At 40.7% G+C, this 17669-nt stretch overlaps 1 protein-coding gene across 3 annotated transcripts in view; it reads right to left on the minus strand.

The window, feature by feature from the left end:
* The window catches only part of prdm5 (PR domain containing 5), a 47043-nt gene that overhangs the window by 22434 nt on the left and 6940 nt on the right, over window positions 1-17669 (minus strand). For all 3 annotated transcript variants that reach the window (XR_003216482.1, XM_003439782.5, XM_025903311.1), the window contains exons 4-13: window positions 17414-17579; window positions 17109-17286; window positions 16224-16316; window positions 15986-16107; window positions 15219-15298; window positions 11692-11776; window positions 11438-11595; window positions 10850-10943; window positions 8149-8309; window positions 3513-3606 (exon numbers count right to left, since the gene is read on the minus strand). Coding sequence is in view for 2 of the 3 variants with exons in the window: in XM_003439782.5 (XP_003439830.2) it covers window positions 3513-3606; window positions 8149-8309; window positions 10850-10943; window positions 11438-11595; window positions 11692-11776; window positions 15219-15298; window positions 15986-16107; window positions 16224-16316; window positions 17109-17286; window positions 17414-17579 (1231 nt within the window). In the remaining variant the exon portion in view is untranslated. The remainder of the gene's footprint in view (window positions 1-3512; window positions 3607-8148; window positions 8310-10849; window positions 10944-11437; window positions 11596-11691; window positions 11777-15218; window positions 15299-15985; window positions 16108-16223; window positions 16317-17108; window positions 17287-17413; window positions 17580-17669) is intronic.

A 17669-nucleotide genomic window follows, 5' to 3' on the forward strand; every position in this document is an offset into this window, starting at 1 on the left:
ACCTCTATTGCATGGCTTCTGCGAGCAGAACATCATTCCTCACTCTTAATTGGGAATGGAAACTTCTGAAATCTTGTACATATCCAAGCCAAAATCTTACACAGAACCTTGAGCACAGGGCAAGCTCATGTGTTTTTGTTTGTCTTGTCTTTCTTCTTGTTAAATTTAATTAAAAATTTGCTTGTAATTAGTTGGTTATGTGGGTGATTATGAACTTAATTTTACAACACAATTTCCTTTATGGTTAAAAAGGAATGGTACACTGGAGACCAGTGCATGTGTCAAAAGTCTGATTGTTGGAGTGTCATTTTTAAAGGGTTAAAAATGACACTCCAATTAGTTGTTACGCAGCTCATGGGCTTACACTGCTCGTTGCCAACTTGAAATGTCCTATGATGTCAGTATAACAGCAAGTCACTGGGCTCTGTCAACATTTTCCCTTGGCACAAATAATTTTCATGACCCCACTACGGTTATTCACCACTTCATGGCACACATGGTGGGAAAATCTGCTCTCACTGAGCTGTGATGTGGATTAGAACATATTCGCTCAATCACAGGGCCAAACAGAATAATTTAGAAAATGATAGAAACATCCATCATGACTACAGACTTCTACAGCGTCCTCGTCCAGCTTTTTGACAGCTCGCATTTTATGGGTGATCTCATAAAGGGTGCTCTGTGAGAAGATGCCTGTCTTTGTGGCACTAAAACTAATTTGCCCAACATGATGTTCTAACAAAATTAAACTGAAACTAAATCCAAGTCACATATGCGCTACATCTCTTCCAAAACATTTTATGCTCTCAGGTTGATTTTCTTTCAATTTTCCCTTTAATCCATTTCACACTTTTTCTATCCTCATTATTCGCCTGTTTCTCTCATAATGCTCCGTAGTGTTTGATGGTAAAGTGATACGGGAAGGAAATCTCCAAGGAATCCTTACAAAGTCCTCTGTGTTTAGCAGGTAAATAATCAATGCCGACTTGTTCCTGTGAAGGAGGAAGACAAACAAGATCAAGCTTTCCCGCCTTCCTGCCGATTTACAGGCATCTAACTCAGCTAGTGGCCTTCTTAGGAGATCACCCATGGAAAAGAAAGCGGTTGTGGAGATTTGTACTTACACTAACAGGCTCATTTTATCTACATATTCACAGATGAGCTACATGAGCTGTGAGAAATCACTCTTCACTGTGTGAGAACAAGATGATTCTTGTTAGGGTTGTCGCTCAGGGAACGACTCACGCTGTTCACCAGAGCTTATTTTTTTCCCTTTTGCCCAAAAACACAACAAATAACAACAACAACAACAAAAAACCCAGCCTATAGAATGAGGGGACAGATTTACAGCTAGTCGGGGTCAAGGGTCATCCGGCTAGATGCTTTCTTGGAGTGGTCTTTTCTCTCTTTCCTCCTTTCTTTCTTTTAGGTGTCCCCTAGGCTCCCACCCCTCCCCCAGCATTCCTCTCTTTTGTTTATTCTATATAAATACGATCAGACTGGGCTGCAGACCACACTGGTATACATTCACCCTTTCTGTTGGTTTGTCCTTCGCACATACACATGTACGCAAACACACAAACACAGCTCACGCACACACAGATACAAAGGGGGCTGTTGACAAAGCGTGGTACGCTTGTTTGTGGATGGCAATTCAAACATACATCAGATGGACAGAAGGTCTAACAGGCGTCCACAAATATTCCTGAAATTATTTTTAATTTGAGGAGCTAACGCTACAAGGAAGATGAAGCTTTAATGGGTTTAAACATTGATTACATTAGGTAGGCTTCATAACAAACCGCATTTACTGAGTTTAAGAGGCTTACTACAGGTAAGGCTCAAATAGGCAGACAACAATAAGAGAACACGGCTGAGAAAAAGATAAGTAGCAATGGATGAAGTTTAAGTTGGAGTGAGGAAAAGAAGATTTCCAGAGACAGACAGAAAGAAGAAGAGGGAGTGAGGCCAAGAAGTGTGTGTGTGTGGCCGTGCCAGGTCTCTGCACCAGTCTGTTGGTAAGGAAACGCACAAGAATGTGTAGCTTTCCAGTTTAAGGCAGTTTAATGAACATGCAGGGCTTTATTTTTGTGGTGGTGCAAAGGATAGTGCAACCAGCGCTCCAACACGTTGCCATTTTCTAACATTAAAATGCACTCCGTCTCACTGCTTAGATGTAACATGTGCAGAGTGAAGGTGGGAGGACACGAGCGTTTGGATCTACAGGATCTACGGATACTACGAAGAACAAGAAACGGGTCTGTTTGTGAGACAACATCTATCTCATGTGGGTGCATTCAACATAAAGCCACAGCAAGCAGATTATAAGACATGTCATTTGTTAATTGTGCACAAAAATAACTACAAGTAGTGGTTTTATGAGAATTTATGTGCTAGACTAATTCTTGGCTGTGAACATGGATAACATAAACAAAACATGTTCAGTTGGTGAACTTTGCAGGTGCTTATTGTTGGATTTTGTTACCATGAGACGGTGCCAGGCTGTTTCTCCTTAACTCCAGGGTTTATGTATGCTCAGCTTAGCTAACCAGCTGTTGGTTGTAGCGTCACATTTAACTACAAACAGAGAGTGGTTTTGATCTTCTCATCTAACTTTGCGCTCAGAAAGTAAAACCATAAAATATGTGCGTGATGTAATGCTTTTTTACTATTTTCTGCTTTTTTTAATTACTTCACATACGAGTGACCTGGAAGATGGATTCATTTGCAGAAATCCTGACACCAAGTCATGCATGTGAAGATAATAAACACAGCTACAGTGTGAACTCTGAACAATTTGTAATCTCTATTTTCTTTTCACGATCTGACTTTAAAGCACATTTATACGATCTCCCAGGACATGCGACTCTATGGAGCACGTTCTGCAAGGTTACATTTCCCACCTTCTTCCCAAATGGTATCACATATGCCCAGTAATCAAAACTCTATGAACTCTCCTGCTTGCATTTGCTCCCTACCAGACTGCCTTTGTACTTCACAGGCATTTGCTTGTGGTTTCCTTCCTCTCTTGATTTTTATTCTAGTTTTTTCCTTGTGTATTTTTCCTACAGAGTTCCCTGTTTCATCTCATTCTGCATGTGTATGACTTTCACCTGATTTCTGGATTTAACCTTTTGCCTGCTCTTCGCTTGGATTCCTTGCTATGCTAGCTGTCAACCTGCGTATGACTTCAGCCTGTTGATTAAGCATTTGAGTTCTGAACAAGCACACACTTGCCTCTGATGTCCTGCTTTAAGGCGCTCGCCTCTTCTTCCAACCAATTCAGGAACAATGTTGGCAACAAATTTACAACCAAACACTTTAAATTAACACTAACCTTTGTAATATAATCATAAATAAAGTAAATGAAACAAAGTTCAGTGAAATGAAAGCACTGCAAATTAATCAGTCTGTACTAATCTGAACTGATATGTTACTCTGCAACTTTCAATGCAGGTGCAGCAGCTGTAAAGTCGATTTAACAAAGCACTGAACCACGGAGGGCCGCTGACCTGTATGGCTGCGGATGTGGACCCTTAGCGTGCCGTTGCTGGCGAACTTTTGCCCGCAGTATGGGCAGATCTTCTCCTTCTCCCCCGTGTGTGTCTGGCAGGGAAATGATAAAAGAGACATATGGTGGATGTTAAGGAAAAAATTTAGAACATTCACATTTTAACATCTTTGCTACATTACAAAGTAAAATGTGATCCATGGTTATAGATGGATTTCAAAGTCAGAACATATACCCATAACCAAGTTATCAAAAAAGATAATTAAGGGGCTTTTTTCATACTCGGGTCTTAAAATACATCTGTTCACCCAAACATTCTCAGATTTTAGTGCTTTTTTCATTTTGTAAAAGCAAGTCCAGAACTATATGACTGTGTCCAGAATAAACAAGTTCTCATAATGCAAGTAAATAGAGATGCACATGTTCACATGACAGTTGATTCTGCAAGCTTGCTGGATCAAAGAATTCAGACGATACAGATTTGCCAGGGTCCAAAGCCCAAGAGACCTTTTCTTCTCCCTCTTCTTCCTCTCCCTTCACCTCCCAGCTGTCCACAGTGGTGAGTTCCATGGACCCATAAGGGCCGCACATGCAAACAGAGAAGAAGAACATGTGGCAAGAGTGCACTAGCTCCTCTACCTTTCCCCACCCTACCCCCCTCACTCCGCTCCTTGCTGAAAAGTACACTCTAAATTCCTCCTGCTGGCCTGTTGTAAATTCCCGAGAATAATCGTGAGTATGAAAGGCTCAAACTCAGAGCGACAGTTTCAACAGCAGTACAACAATACAGGAACACCTCCTCTCTGGCCCCCATCCTTTCCTCCGTCACCCCACTGTGTCCCTCTGACACCTCTGGTGTTTCGTTACAAAGGCTCCATCCACACTCAACACACACACACACACACACACACACACACACACACACACTCAGTGTCGCACAAACACACACAAACAAATCCATTTATATGAACACGTGCATCCCAGATGGAGCAATGTTGCATTATTTAATACAAACAGAGAAAATACAATTCATATTCTACCTTTATAAACAGACAGCCAGCAGTGACGTCTGCGACTTCACATGGGAACATCACGTCTCAAATCACAAACGTGCAATTCGCTGGGGATTTTTTTTATGACAATGATTTTTATGTCTGTATCTATTCAGAGTAACCCGGCAATTTTCATTCATCTGTACATTCCTCCAGCATGGCACTAAAAGAGATAAGACTTGCACAACAAGCAAAACACACATTGCGTGCACATACATGCTTTCACACACACACACACACACACACACACAAGCGCACACACCCCCTATGTAGAACCTAAATTCAGGCTCACTGAGGATAAAGTATTTACTGTAATACAAGAGAGCTCAGTGAATACCGCTGTCCTGTTCTGCCAGATATGTACATTACTGTTCATTTACATAAGCTACCATTACACACACACACAGTAGTGCTCGAGTCACCCTTCATTTCTTTATATTCTGTTGGAAAATGGGAAATAGGGGCAGCAAACTCTCTTAGGCAAGCCTTTAAGTAGTCTTCAGGAATAGTTTTCCAGGTTTCCCGGAGGACATTCAAAGCTTTTCTTTAGATTTTGGCTGCCTTTTATTTCATTTTCTGTCCCTGCTTATGTAATGTTGAGGTCCAGGTTCTGGGGAGGCCAGTCCATGACTGATAGGGTTCCATTGTGTGTTGCAAGGTATGTTTTTACCGCACTGGCACTTTGTTTGGGATCGTTGTCATACTGATAAATGAAGCTGTTGCCAAACAGATGCTTTCCTCATGGATAAAAATCTGATTTTGGCAAGATTCCCAAACCACTGGCTTAAAGCAGCCCCAAAACTATTTCTTTATTTCTTAAGAACCTAAACATACCATTTATCTGCTGCAAATAGCTTTTTAGGCCTGCCGCTTCCACATGGTAAGTTTCCTTGGATTTTTAAGCAAAGCTTGGAGAACTATAGCTCAAGACCACTTTAAAATATGATAAGAAAGTCTTACTGCTTGGAAGCACAATATGAAGAACGAAGAGGTTGCTCGAGACATTTGCACTGTACTATATAAAATGAAGCTCAAGTTCATGCCATCCATCCAGTTTTGCTTGAACAAGCAAAGAAGAAAAGAAAGCAAAAACTGTTTGTTTCAGCAAATCAGTCAGTGCCACTTTCAACCTTGAAATATTTTATTTTTCCTCCTTCTTGTAACATAAAATCTTGGTTCAGGTGAGATGACAGCATTTGTCAAACGAAATGTTTCCATAACGACTGCGCCTACTAAATAAACTCACACTGATTAACCCTCCAGGGTCAAGCACTCAACTCATACTTTCCCATGTTTCCTGTGGCTTTTGGCTACATGTGTTAAAGAAACCAAACACACAAATTTCTTGTGCTTATTTAACTATTTCTGATACAAAGTAGAACTACAGCAATGCTGAATTCACTGAATCACTGAATTTAAAAAACTAAAACTGAATCTAGTGAGAAGGGATGCACTGATTTAGAAATTAACAGACACTTTGAACAGCATGGTGGCATGGCGGTTAGCACTGTCGCCTCACAGCAAGTAGATCCTGAGTTCAATTCCACCATCAGGCAGGGGTCTTTCTGTGTGGAGTTTACATGTTCTCCCCCTGTCATCCGGCTTCCTCCCAAAGACATGCACTTAGTGGGCGTCCTGTCCAGGGTTTACCTTGCCTCTCGAAATAAGTGGTTATATTCTTCCTCATCTTTGAATATTTAGCACAACTAATGTGTCACAACAGATAAACACTGTAAAAACATGACCTTATTTCGCATTATGACCTGATATATCAGCTTATATCTAATAGAAAGAATTGAAGCCAGATGACAACAGAGCTCAGGGTGTGGTGTTTGCTGTTTATGGCAAATTCTGACCCTGCTGTCCAAATATTGCGTGAGAAATTAAGACTCATCATATGTGCGGACTGTAGCCTCAGTTTCCTGTTCTTAACCTGAAGGTTAGACAAAAGGTGTGGTCTCCTGCTGCTGTGGCCCATCTCCTTTATTGTCTGATGTGTTGTGCGTTCATAGCCTGTCATCTGCACACCTTAATTGTAACCAGTGGTTATTTAAGTTATAGTTACTTTGCAGTCAGCTTTAAGATGATAAGGAAGCCAATCGCCTTTGACATCAACAAGGCATTTTCAATCAGAAAACTGCCTCTCGAGGGATATTTTCACATCTACATGCCTAAATGCATCGAGTTGCTGCCATGCTGGTTAGATGTTTGTGTTAACGAGCAGCTGAGCATGGGTACCTAATGAAGTGGGCGATGAGTGTAGCTGATTCATTCACTTGATGAACTAAATCAAATTATTCAAGTTCAATGGCTGCTTCTGTTTCTGTTCTAAAAGACGTCAGATGACAGCCAGCTTACAAAAACATAACCGGCAACTAGTTTTAATAAACAAGCGATTATTTTTGTGTGTTTTTAAGTTTAACAGTTTCTTTTTTCAAAAACTCCAACTGAACGGCATCAATTGAAAAATATCTGTTCTAATCAATCTGCAGCTGCAGCCCTGTATAAACGCCTCATGACTTTGGTAGTTAAAAAAGGGAAGTAAGCTCTTACTGTGATCGTAAGAAGTCTGACTCACATGTCTCCTGAGGTTAAAAAAGATTCGTATCCTTCACCATATATTTTAGATTCTCGTCATATGTTCCGAATTGTGAGTGGAGCTCCAGTTAGAACGTGGGTGTGATAATTATTTGCGATCATTTGTGAAGCCAGGTTTGCAGAGACAAACAGTTGCATAGTATCAAAGTGCATATTAAAAACAACTTCAACAATAACGCGGCCAAAAGTGGGGTTACTCCACACATGTAAACACAGTCGGCAAGTTGTCATCTCCTCAACAACCTGACTTTGATCAACGCCAGATTTCTCAGCAGCCTCCAGACACCCCGAGCACTGAGACAGTTCAACATGCCTGTCTTCAGCCCTACTGTTCTGAGACAACCTCCAAGACATTTTCTTTTGCCGTGTGCCAAGAAACTGTTTGGTTTCAATCTTGATCCATAACTGCACCGGACGTTGTCAGATTTAGGGCTCGCAATCTGCAGCGAGATCTGTTCGGGGCTCTGAGAGCCTGCGGAGCTAATGGACTAACTGCCATTTCTAATCAACATATGAACTGATTTCCAAGCCTGCTTAGGCAACAACGGTCGAGATGGATGTTTCCAGCAGATTCAATAGTCTGAAATATTAGTATAGTTAGAGAAATCAGTGTCGTGAGGCAAGGAGCAAGACTGAATGTGAAACAATGGAAATATTTTGTTAGAATAGATGTTCACCATGCCATTGATTTTATTGCAATTTAGTTTCATAGCAGAGTGATGATGATGGAAAATCAGCCTTAAACTGCAATTTAGCAAAGTTCTTCCATTACTTCAACTTTTATCTCAAAATGGCATATAATCTTAGTAACTGTCTAAATATTACTTTGCAAAGTTTCACAACTTATTTTCTAACTGTTATGTCTGTGCGCATTTCAAATAAATGCAACTACAATTGTGTTTGAACTCAATTTCAGGACAAAGCCCCAGCAGACGTGCAATCACCGCGTATGATTGAGGTCGTCTGGCTCCAGCTCTTTTCACCCACCTTCTTGTGGCTCTTGAGGACAGAAGGAGTGACAAAAGCCTTCTCGCACAGGTCGCACTTGTACTTCTTGTGGCCGTCGTGCACCACCTGGATGTGGACGTTGAGCGTGTCCTTCCTCTTGAAGGTGGCGTCACACTGGTCACACTTGAATGTTCTCTCACCTGCAGCAAGGAAAAGACGAACATTTGCAAGAGCCATTTCAACTCAGCTATTGTTAAACGTCTGAACACAGAGTCATCACGCACAACAAGAGGGGACCCAATTTCACCAGGGCTATTGTGTGGGCAGATAACTACAAAGAAAACCCAGACAACCGTCTTTTAAAAAGGTCTGGTTGCCTTTTATTGTGTATCTGTAGCTGAACACATGCCAAAGTAAACAGTAAAATAAAATACTCTGCCATATGTTTGGCCTGTACGTCAAAAAGTTAAAAAACATGCCCTATTTTATTAATCATTTCCCTGAACAGGCCTAAAACTCCAGACAGACAGACAGCTTTTAGACAGTTATGTCAGCTGCTGGGATGGCGAAGCCTGATGTTTTCCTTCACGCCTCGGCTCTCTGCCTCCACACAACAGCTTCTATTGTTCAAGAAAAGATGTTTCAATTATATGGAGATCATTCAATTTCCACAGAGTAGTTTAGACGGAGGGAGCAAGTGGTTGCAAGCTTGCACTCATTCTCCTATTACCAAGGCAGATGATGGTCAGCTCAGTGAAAAGGAACACCAGCGAAAGCTGAGGCTCGCTTTGTTTTTTAATTTAGATGGAAACACTCTCGTGATGGTAATTAACGTCAACGGCACGCTCGCAAAGTGATTCCATTAAAACACTGAGCAAGGCTTCAGTCTGATAATAAGGTACTCACGCTCCTACATAAGCATGTACAAACTTTAATTTAGACGCAAACACACACACACACACACACACACACACACACACACACACACACACACACACACACAGGGGTTATGCCAAAGGTCTACAAATGGGGTCTAAACACATAAATGTGCTCTACCCAAAGCAAGAACTACATACTGATTTGTCACGTTGTTACAAATACACTGCAACTTTAAAGTCGTGTACAGAAAAGGGCTAAAGAATGTGGGATTTAAGAATTATGATGACATAATATGAAAGAACCAAAGGTTTAAATAGAGCGAAGCCTGTGAGCCAGTTCAGGCAGGTAGCTTCAGCTGCACTGCTTCACACACACTCTCCTCACGTCATATGCCAGACACACCCTCCCAATTTGATGGTCCACATATGCTGCAAAATTTATATGTATACATTTATAAATATGCTGCTGCTTTCTCTTCTAACCCCTCTACCACCCCAACATCTACCTATAATCTCTGGAATTGCATTTTTAAGATCAAATAATTAATTTTATATCTATAAATCGACTGAAAAATACTGAAACACATTTTGTTATTCTATCACAATAATAACCCCAAAATATGGCCTTTTTTGTTTCTTTTGGCACATTTACACAATAGTTCTGCAGTTTTGAGCAAAATGTGAGAAATGGGTGGTTTTTACACTTGGTTTTAAAGTGCACGTGTACATGTCTTTTGTTATGTTAAATTTTACATCCTGGTGCATCTTCAGCTAGAAAAGCAGGAAAATATGCCATCGGTGCAGGACTTACAAAGTCAAGTCCAAACATGGGCAAACTCCCCGAAACATTTTCTCCTCTTTGCTCGACAAAAATCTGCCACTTCACTGGTGAACACAGAGACCTCGAGGAAAGACTTTTGACCTTCTTATGGAAGTGATACTGACAGTAACACTTATTAGATTCAGGTGTAAACACTTGAGTGTCTTGGCTCTCTGTCTGTGATCCAACTGACCAAGAAGCACTTAAAAAAAGTATTTGAAAATTACGCATTGGAACAATTACTGGATTGCTTTACTGGTACATTTATTCAATATTATTTCTGTTTTCTCGCCTAGAGCACAATGAAATCGCACATCCAATCCTCAAGCCCCATATCCCATTGATACATAATAAAAGTCCTGATATTATATTGCTTCTTGCCGCCTGAGACAGCAGCAGGAAATGCCTTGAGCTTTACAATCCTTTTGTTATCTGGCACAGTTTGAGGACGACTAATGCATCCTGCCAAGGCTCATCTGCAGCTCAACTGTCCAGGGAGAAAGTTTCTGTCAAAGCAGAGCATTCAGGGAGGACCAGACAATCAGACAACTGATGTCTTAACAGGGAGACTTTTGATGGGGTTACAGCGTCTGGAAATATCCACAGTGGTAGGGATGAGACAGCAATAAAAACAGTAAAAATACAGGACTATAGCCTGTAAAACTTAGTAGGCTGGTTTTAACAGGGCAATTTTACTTTAAAATGCTGTGAAAGAATGTGGCGAACTCGCCACTTTAAGATCAAAGATGTCTATGTTTTGTAAGGAGATATCTACTTACAGCTTCTGAGGCATTATAAGGAGAACACATGGAGCTCAAAGAATCCTGAACAGAAACCTGTGGGAGTAACTGTAAATATGGTGGTTCCACTGCAGCTGATCACAATTAGCCAGGAAATGTATGAGCTGGTCATATTGCTGTACTCATGTATGTGCACAGGAGCAGTTTTCAGCAGTTTCAACTGGATAGTGGCAGATTTATAGGGGGTTTCTATGTCAACAGTGTTTGAGGAGTCTGATGGACACATCAATGGTAATACTTACTATTGTGGATGAGAAGATGACGCTGTAAAGAGAAGGGGGTGCGGAACAGCGCTTTGCATTCCTCACACTGGAAAGGCCTTTCCTCGGAGTGCGTCTGCAAAGAGAATCGAGCAGCATGTTTATAAAGTGTAACGCAAGCCGCCTCCCGCCTCGACGTGGACGTCGGGGAGGCTTCTTAAATTGATGCAAGAGGATTTCACTTAAGGCTCCGTAGCCAATTTAGTTTGTTGACTTGATGAAGACAAGCAGCTTGAGGGGCTTTAGATTCAAAGTGCTTCTGTTTTTGCGACACCCGTCTGTCCCCCCCCCCGCATATCTGTCTGAGTGACAGCTCAATCCCAAAAGTAAACACAGGGAACCTCAAGGGTGGAAATGGCCAGAGACCCCACAGATAACAGCAACCAACGAGATCCTGATTGATCACGGCTTCACTAATAATTCTAGCTTTGAAGTGACACCAACTTTTAAGGAGTATCTCCTCTTTGAAAGCACCAATCATCTGGATACAGTGGTATAGTTAACATAATATACCTAATTATAGAACATAAAAATCTAAAGTGGCTCTTCACATCTTATACACTTGCTCACCTTCTTGTGATTCTTGTAGACATTGCGGTGTGCAAACTCCTTCCCACACAGCTTACATTTGTACGGTTTGTCCTCGCTGTGGATGATCTTGTGAGCCGTCACCTGGTCCAAACGCTTGAATGACCGACTGCAGATCTCACAGGTGTACGGTCGCTTCTCTGATCAGCGACAGATTAACAGAGATTATCTCAGAGAAGCAGAGAGAACGCATGAAGCAAAAAGGTCAGCTCATCGTTGCAGCATCATCGTCTTACCTGAGTGTGTTATCATGTGGCGTTTCAGTTGATTTGTAGAGATGAACTTTTTGTCACAAGCGTGGCATTCAAATATTTCGTGTATCTACGGTACAGGAGCAAAAAACAGAGCAAGAGCGTTTGAAGTTTTGTTCTTGCTGACCACTGAAAAGATTCAGGGGAAATGAGGTGCGAAAGTTCAAGGATCTCAGTGTGCGATGGTCAACTGAAACTAAATCTTGTCCGCTTTCATTAGACTGATGTCTACAGACGGAAAAGCAATTAAAGTGATGAAAACTTTCAATCCCTTTTCTGCTTCACAGCACAGTTCCAGTAATTGCATATTCAATAGCTCCCCGGCGTACAGCTACAATAGCATATGCTAATGTAACGCAGCTCCTCTTGTCAGCTGCTTCTGCAAAACCTTGTTCAGCTAAATGATGATAAAGGCAGTTTTTAAGCTGCTTTGGAGCCAAATTATCAGTATGGAAAGTTTGATTGCTCTTCTGTAAGAATAATACTAAATGCCCATTGGCCTTGATTGAAGCTATAAGAACATGTCAGATTTTTGTCAGAAATGTGACATATTTAAAATAACACTTTTAATGGGAATCAACGCTGCATTATACTCGATTCTTACTGTAAAAAAAAAAGGTAATTTATATAAACCCCATGGGGTTGTGGCCTAAATTTATAGAAACATCTTTACTTTACTTTCAGACAACATCGTGCGATTAGAAAACACTTTTACTATAATAGAAGATGTAAAACTGGTACACAGACAGATCCGGAGGCCACACAGGAATATCACACACTCCTATTTTAAAACCCCTTGGAGAGCTGAAACTGGAGAATACCGATGCATAGACAGGTGAAGTAGGTTAAATGATTCTCTGCAGAACTGTGTCACTTCCAGGTGACTTTACAACAGTTGCACAGTTTGGAAGAAGCTTGCTGATGAATGAGTGGACAGGGATGGAACAAAGTCAGCTGATTAATCTGGATGATAGATGTTGACAGCAGAAAATTACATTTCACAATCACCAACTGGGATAATTAATGAATGACTTCTAATGAGACAAATTATTTGAGACAACTTGCAAACTAATCTATTAGCCAACATCGCTGAAAGTGCTGTACAAAATAGGTTCTCAAGACTAAAATGAAGGGATAATTAGCACGAAAAAGCAGTAGACTAAGATATTATAGTTTTTCCTTAACACCTCTGACTTACTATTACATATAAAATGCGTACAACTGGACAGAGAGCAGTTTGCATAGTCATACAACATGATCCTTACACAAAAAAGCACATGGTCTTCAACTGAAAATATTAAACCAGCTTTAAATTGCTGACAGCAGCAGGGTTAGTTTATGCCTCAGACTTTTCTCTGCAAATCAAGATCTGGCTTGACCCGCGTGTAAAGAATGAAAAAAAGGCATCCTTTTCTTCAACTGAATATGATTGAGCCCAGCAAAGATGCTTAAACGGGCTCAACTTGTGCTGGCGTATAAGACCGTCTGGGAAGAGATTGTTTTGAGCAGTTGAGATTGTTTTTAAGTGCATTTAAGCCGACCTTTCTTGCAGTCCGAGGCTGGTTCACATTATGCTAAAGCAGAAGGGACACAAACTATAACGGTCATAGATTCCCATGTTAACATGGCCAGCATGCCTATAGCCTGATACAAAAACCTTTCTGGTTTCAAAAACCTTTCTGGATAAATTGATATTTGCATATATGCATTTTAATCTGCTATGATACATCATAGCAGATCTCACTATCATCTTGTAAACAAAGGGGTGATGTAACAAATCACCCCTGGCACTCGTTTCCACCGCTGCACCTTGGCTGGACACTCGTCTCCCTTGTGCGCTGACCATTGCTTTGGATGGTTGACCTCAGGCATTTAACTCATCCACATTCACTATGTCTACTCCTTGCAACTTCACCATTCAAACTGTCTTTCTCTCATTCACACACATGAATTCTGTCTCACTTTTACTGACTTTCCTTCTTCTTTTCTCCAGTGCATACCACCACCTCAATTCAATTCAATTCAATTTTTTTCAGTTTTATTTTTATAGCGCTAAATCACAACAACAGTCACCTCAAGGCGCTTTATATTGTAAGGTAGACATACAGAGAAAAATCCAACAATCATACGACCCGCTATGAGCAAGCACTGTGGCGACAGTGGGAAGGAAAAACTCCCTTTTAACAGGAAGAAACCTCCAGCAGAACCAGGCTCAGGGAGGGGCGGGGCCATCTGCCGCGACCGGTTGGAGTACGCCTCTCCAGGCTCTCTTGCACATGCTCCATACTCTCACTACAGACCACTATGTCGTCAGCAAACATCACAATCTATGTGATCCTGAACGCGTTTGTCTAATTATACTAACTACCAGGGATCACTTTAATAACCAGACATGCTAGCATTAGCTAATAATTTAACACATCACCATCTGGATAAAATATGTTCACAAAAAACAAGAACAGCATAGAAGAACCGAAAGTGCCAAAATCAAAGTTTCAAAACAGAGCTTCACAGCTAATGGGTAATGTCACAGTGGCTGTGTCCATTTTTTATATACAGTCTATAGTTTGACGATAAATTTTTTTTAAAATGTAGCAAAATAGGCTGGAATAAAAATGTCTATAATAATATCTAATGTCTTTACAAATACTGTGCACTACGTTTTAGATGCCTTAAAGCCCGTCTGGCAAATCAAGACATTCAGCCACATCTGCTCTTACTGCAGCATTTACAAGTACATAGAAGAGAATATAAGCTAAAGACAAATAGCTCTAGTGTGACCACGCATTTACTTTTTTTACATAAATACCATTCTTTAGTGTTTATCTTGGCATTGTCATAGCAAACGTTAACCCCTCAGTCATGTCAGCTACATTATTAATAACTAGTTAATGCAATTAATTTAATAGAATGTAATTGCAAAGAAAATACATCTTTGGATGACCCATTAGCCTACTCAACAGAGGAATGTAGCTTGGAAAAACTTGCCTCATCACACGTGTTAGACATAGAAAAATCATGCAATGAAAAAAGGTTTATATACACAGAAATAAAATTAATTTTGTCTGTATAAAAATGTTTTAAAGAACTATTTAAACAGCTAAATTCAAATCTGTAATCCATCAGTAAGAAAGGGGACCCTGTTAAAACCTTGTGCTCTGCAAACAGAGCCTCGTCAATTTCAACAGACCTGTGGGATGAGCTAGGGAAAAAGAAACCGCCATCCTCTGCTCTGTCATCCCAAATAAGTTTAAACCTGATCGTAAAGAGGGAATAAATGAACCCTAAAGCACGTGAAGCAGAGGCAGACGCAAGATTAAGAGGTTAGACTGGGTTACAGAAACAGTGGAGATTGATGGATACCACTGTAGAGCGAGAAACGGCACCAAAGAGACATCGCTGTAAAAATGGATCATGCAAAACTGCGTAAGCTGAGCAAATCCTCTCAGATCCAATGCAAAGTATCCGCCTGGGATAAACTGAGCTGTACGGAAGATGTTAGAGAAGCTCACCTTCCTGTGTTCTTGTAAATTCAGGGAAGAGGAGCATTTTCTGTTGCATATGGTGCATGTGAGTTTCCGTCGTGCACTCCCTATAAAGAAACAAACAAAGTGCATTACAAAACTCCACGTACAGAGCTGTTAGCAATGAACAACAATTTTGGTACACTGACACATCATTACGTGGTTAAAGAAAAACACCAAATGTTTTATTTGTCATTGAACTCCCTCACTCATAGCCCCAGTGATCCCACCATTTTGGGACCAGTGACACCCTCCCTTTATCCCCGTCTGAATTACATGACCCACATCTGTTGCGTCTGATCCACTTCCCCCTTCGCCCACACATTCACACGCACACACACACCACTTAGTTCTGACTGCACTGGGAAAAAACATAAAGGCACAGATCTCAGCTCCATCAGCCTCTCAGATTAATGTCTTAATCTCGGGTTGATATGTAAGGCTGCACAGATTCCCACTGCCCTACATCCCATCATAAATAGCTATGGAAGTCCAATTATCTGAAAGAGTGAGCTGCCCCAGCACACACAGGTCAGCAATTATGGAACGCAAGTAATTAGAGATGTGTCTTAACATCGCAGAGATTTTAACTGATCGAGGTCATGCACTCTAACTGCAGTTCCTTGAGTGGTGGGGCTGCTAATGGACGATTATCTTCATTGCATGAAAGTGCTACGCATGTGTACAACAGAGAGAACGAGGCAGTGAACATCACAGAGAAACACTGTGAAACAGAGAGAGACAGAGGCGCCAACCTGTGTGAACATTTCCTTTATGCTTCTTCAGAGCGTCTTTGCTCTTAAATCTTTTGCCACAGCTCTCGGCTTTACATATAAACTTGGCATCTCCTTTACAGGCTTCCTTATGTTGTTCAAAACTGCACACACGGAGATATCAAAGAAGAAAGAAGAAGAGTTATGAGTTACAGAGTAACAGTGGTACAACGGCATGCTTTACACTGTCCTGTACTATGGTTTGGATAATGCATGTTACCTGGACTCTGAGCTGAATGTGTAATGGCACAGGGAGCACTGATGGGCTTTGGAGTCAGCTGATGGGTCTAGTGACTCAGAACAATGCAAAACACTGTGGGAGGATTGAAAATAAAAACAGGACAGAATAGGAAATGAATCAAAGCAGGATGACTACAACAAATAATCAAGAGCAGAAAAACATCATCGGAACAATATTAAAAGATTTTCCACTGAAAAAAGTCGATTTATTTTCTTCTTTTAAGTAAATTCAAACAAAAATGAATTTAAAAAATGATTTACTGAAATACTGCAACTAAAAGTTAAAGCTAGCACCCAGTTAGCTTAAATTAGCATTAAGCGTTAAAAGAAGGGAGAGCAGTTAGCATATCTATGTCTAAAGCTAAAACTAGAATGAATGCCTCTACTAACCACTTACGTACAAGCCTCTAGGTCTCTATGCCTGCCCAGACTAATATTAAACATTCTGTAAAGACTTGTAATAGCCAGGCACCAAAGACTGTTGCTAATTCAGTTTTGGGCCAAAGATGAAATATGACATTAATGTTACCCGATTATGGCTTTAAATATTGGCCAGTGTTTTATGCAATGTGATCAAATGTATTTACTTGATTTTATTATATATTTGTGTGACATTGCGTCAATTAATAGCATATAAACTGTTGCTTTATGCCATATTAATGTTTTTGAGGGGTCAAAGTGATACACATACTTCATCGTTGACTCGAAATCAAAAATTGGGCCAAACTTTTAACAATATAACACATAATCTAATCAGTTCCCTGGATTGATTTAACATCTCTTCAAACTTCAGACTTCTCAGAGATCAGAGAAATGTTGAGCGTGAAATAAAACTACACTACAAGTAATGAAAGAGTAAACCCACTGGCGCTGCAGAGCCTGTTTGATGGGAAACTTTTTGCCACAGTTCCTGCATTTGAACTCCTTCTCCTCTGTGCTGGGCCTCTGGTGCAAACTCTGGAGGTGGGCAGCCAGGATCTCTTCACTCGGAAAACTGCTCTCACACAGCAAGCAGGGGTGGTCCTCCTTCTTTATTACTAGTTCTGTTAAGGTTAATGAACACAGTACGTCATGTTGTAGGGCAAGTTTAGTTTTTTTATGTGTGTGCTATAAACTGATCGCCTATAAATGTGTTTACATAAGAAGGCAAACTAAAACATTCCACTGTACCCATTTCTACAAGGTGCTTGGCCTCTTTACTGTTCTCATCTTCATCTTTAATATCGTCTTCCTCTTCTTCTTCCTCCTCTTCCATATCACTGTCCAGGTAGCCTATCAGGAGCTCCGTGTCTGTCTCTATGTCATCCACAGCCAGGTAGAAGATGTTCTCTCCGTCCTAAAAAAACAAACACAGCCTGAACATTTGCTGAATGTGACTCGATATATTTAACAATGTAAAAATAAGAAAATAAAGTCAGTTGCTAAC

This window comes from Oreochromis niloticus, linkage group LG23 (genome assembly GCF_001858045.2).
Source record: "Oreochromis niloticus isolate F11D_XX linkage group LG23, O_niloticus_UMD_NMBU, whole genome shotgun sequence".
Taxonomy (NCBI): Eukaryota; Metazoa; Chordata; class Actinopteri; order Cichliformes; family Cichlidae; genus Oreochromis; species Oreochromis niloticus.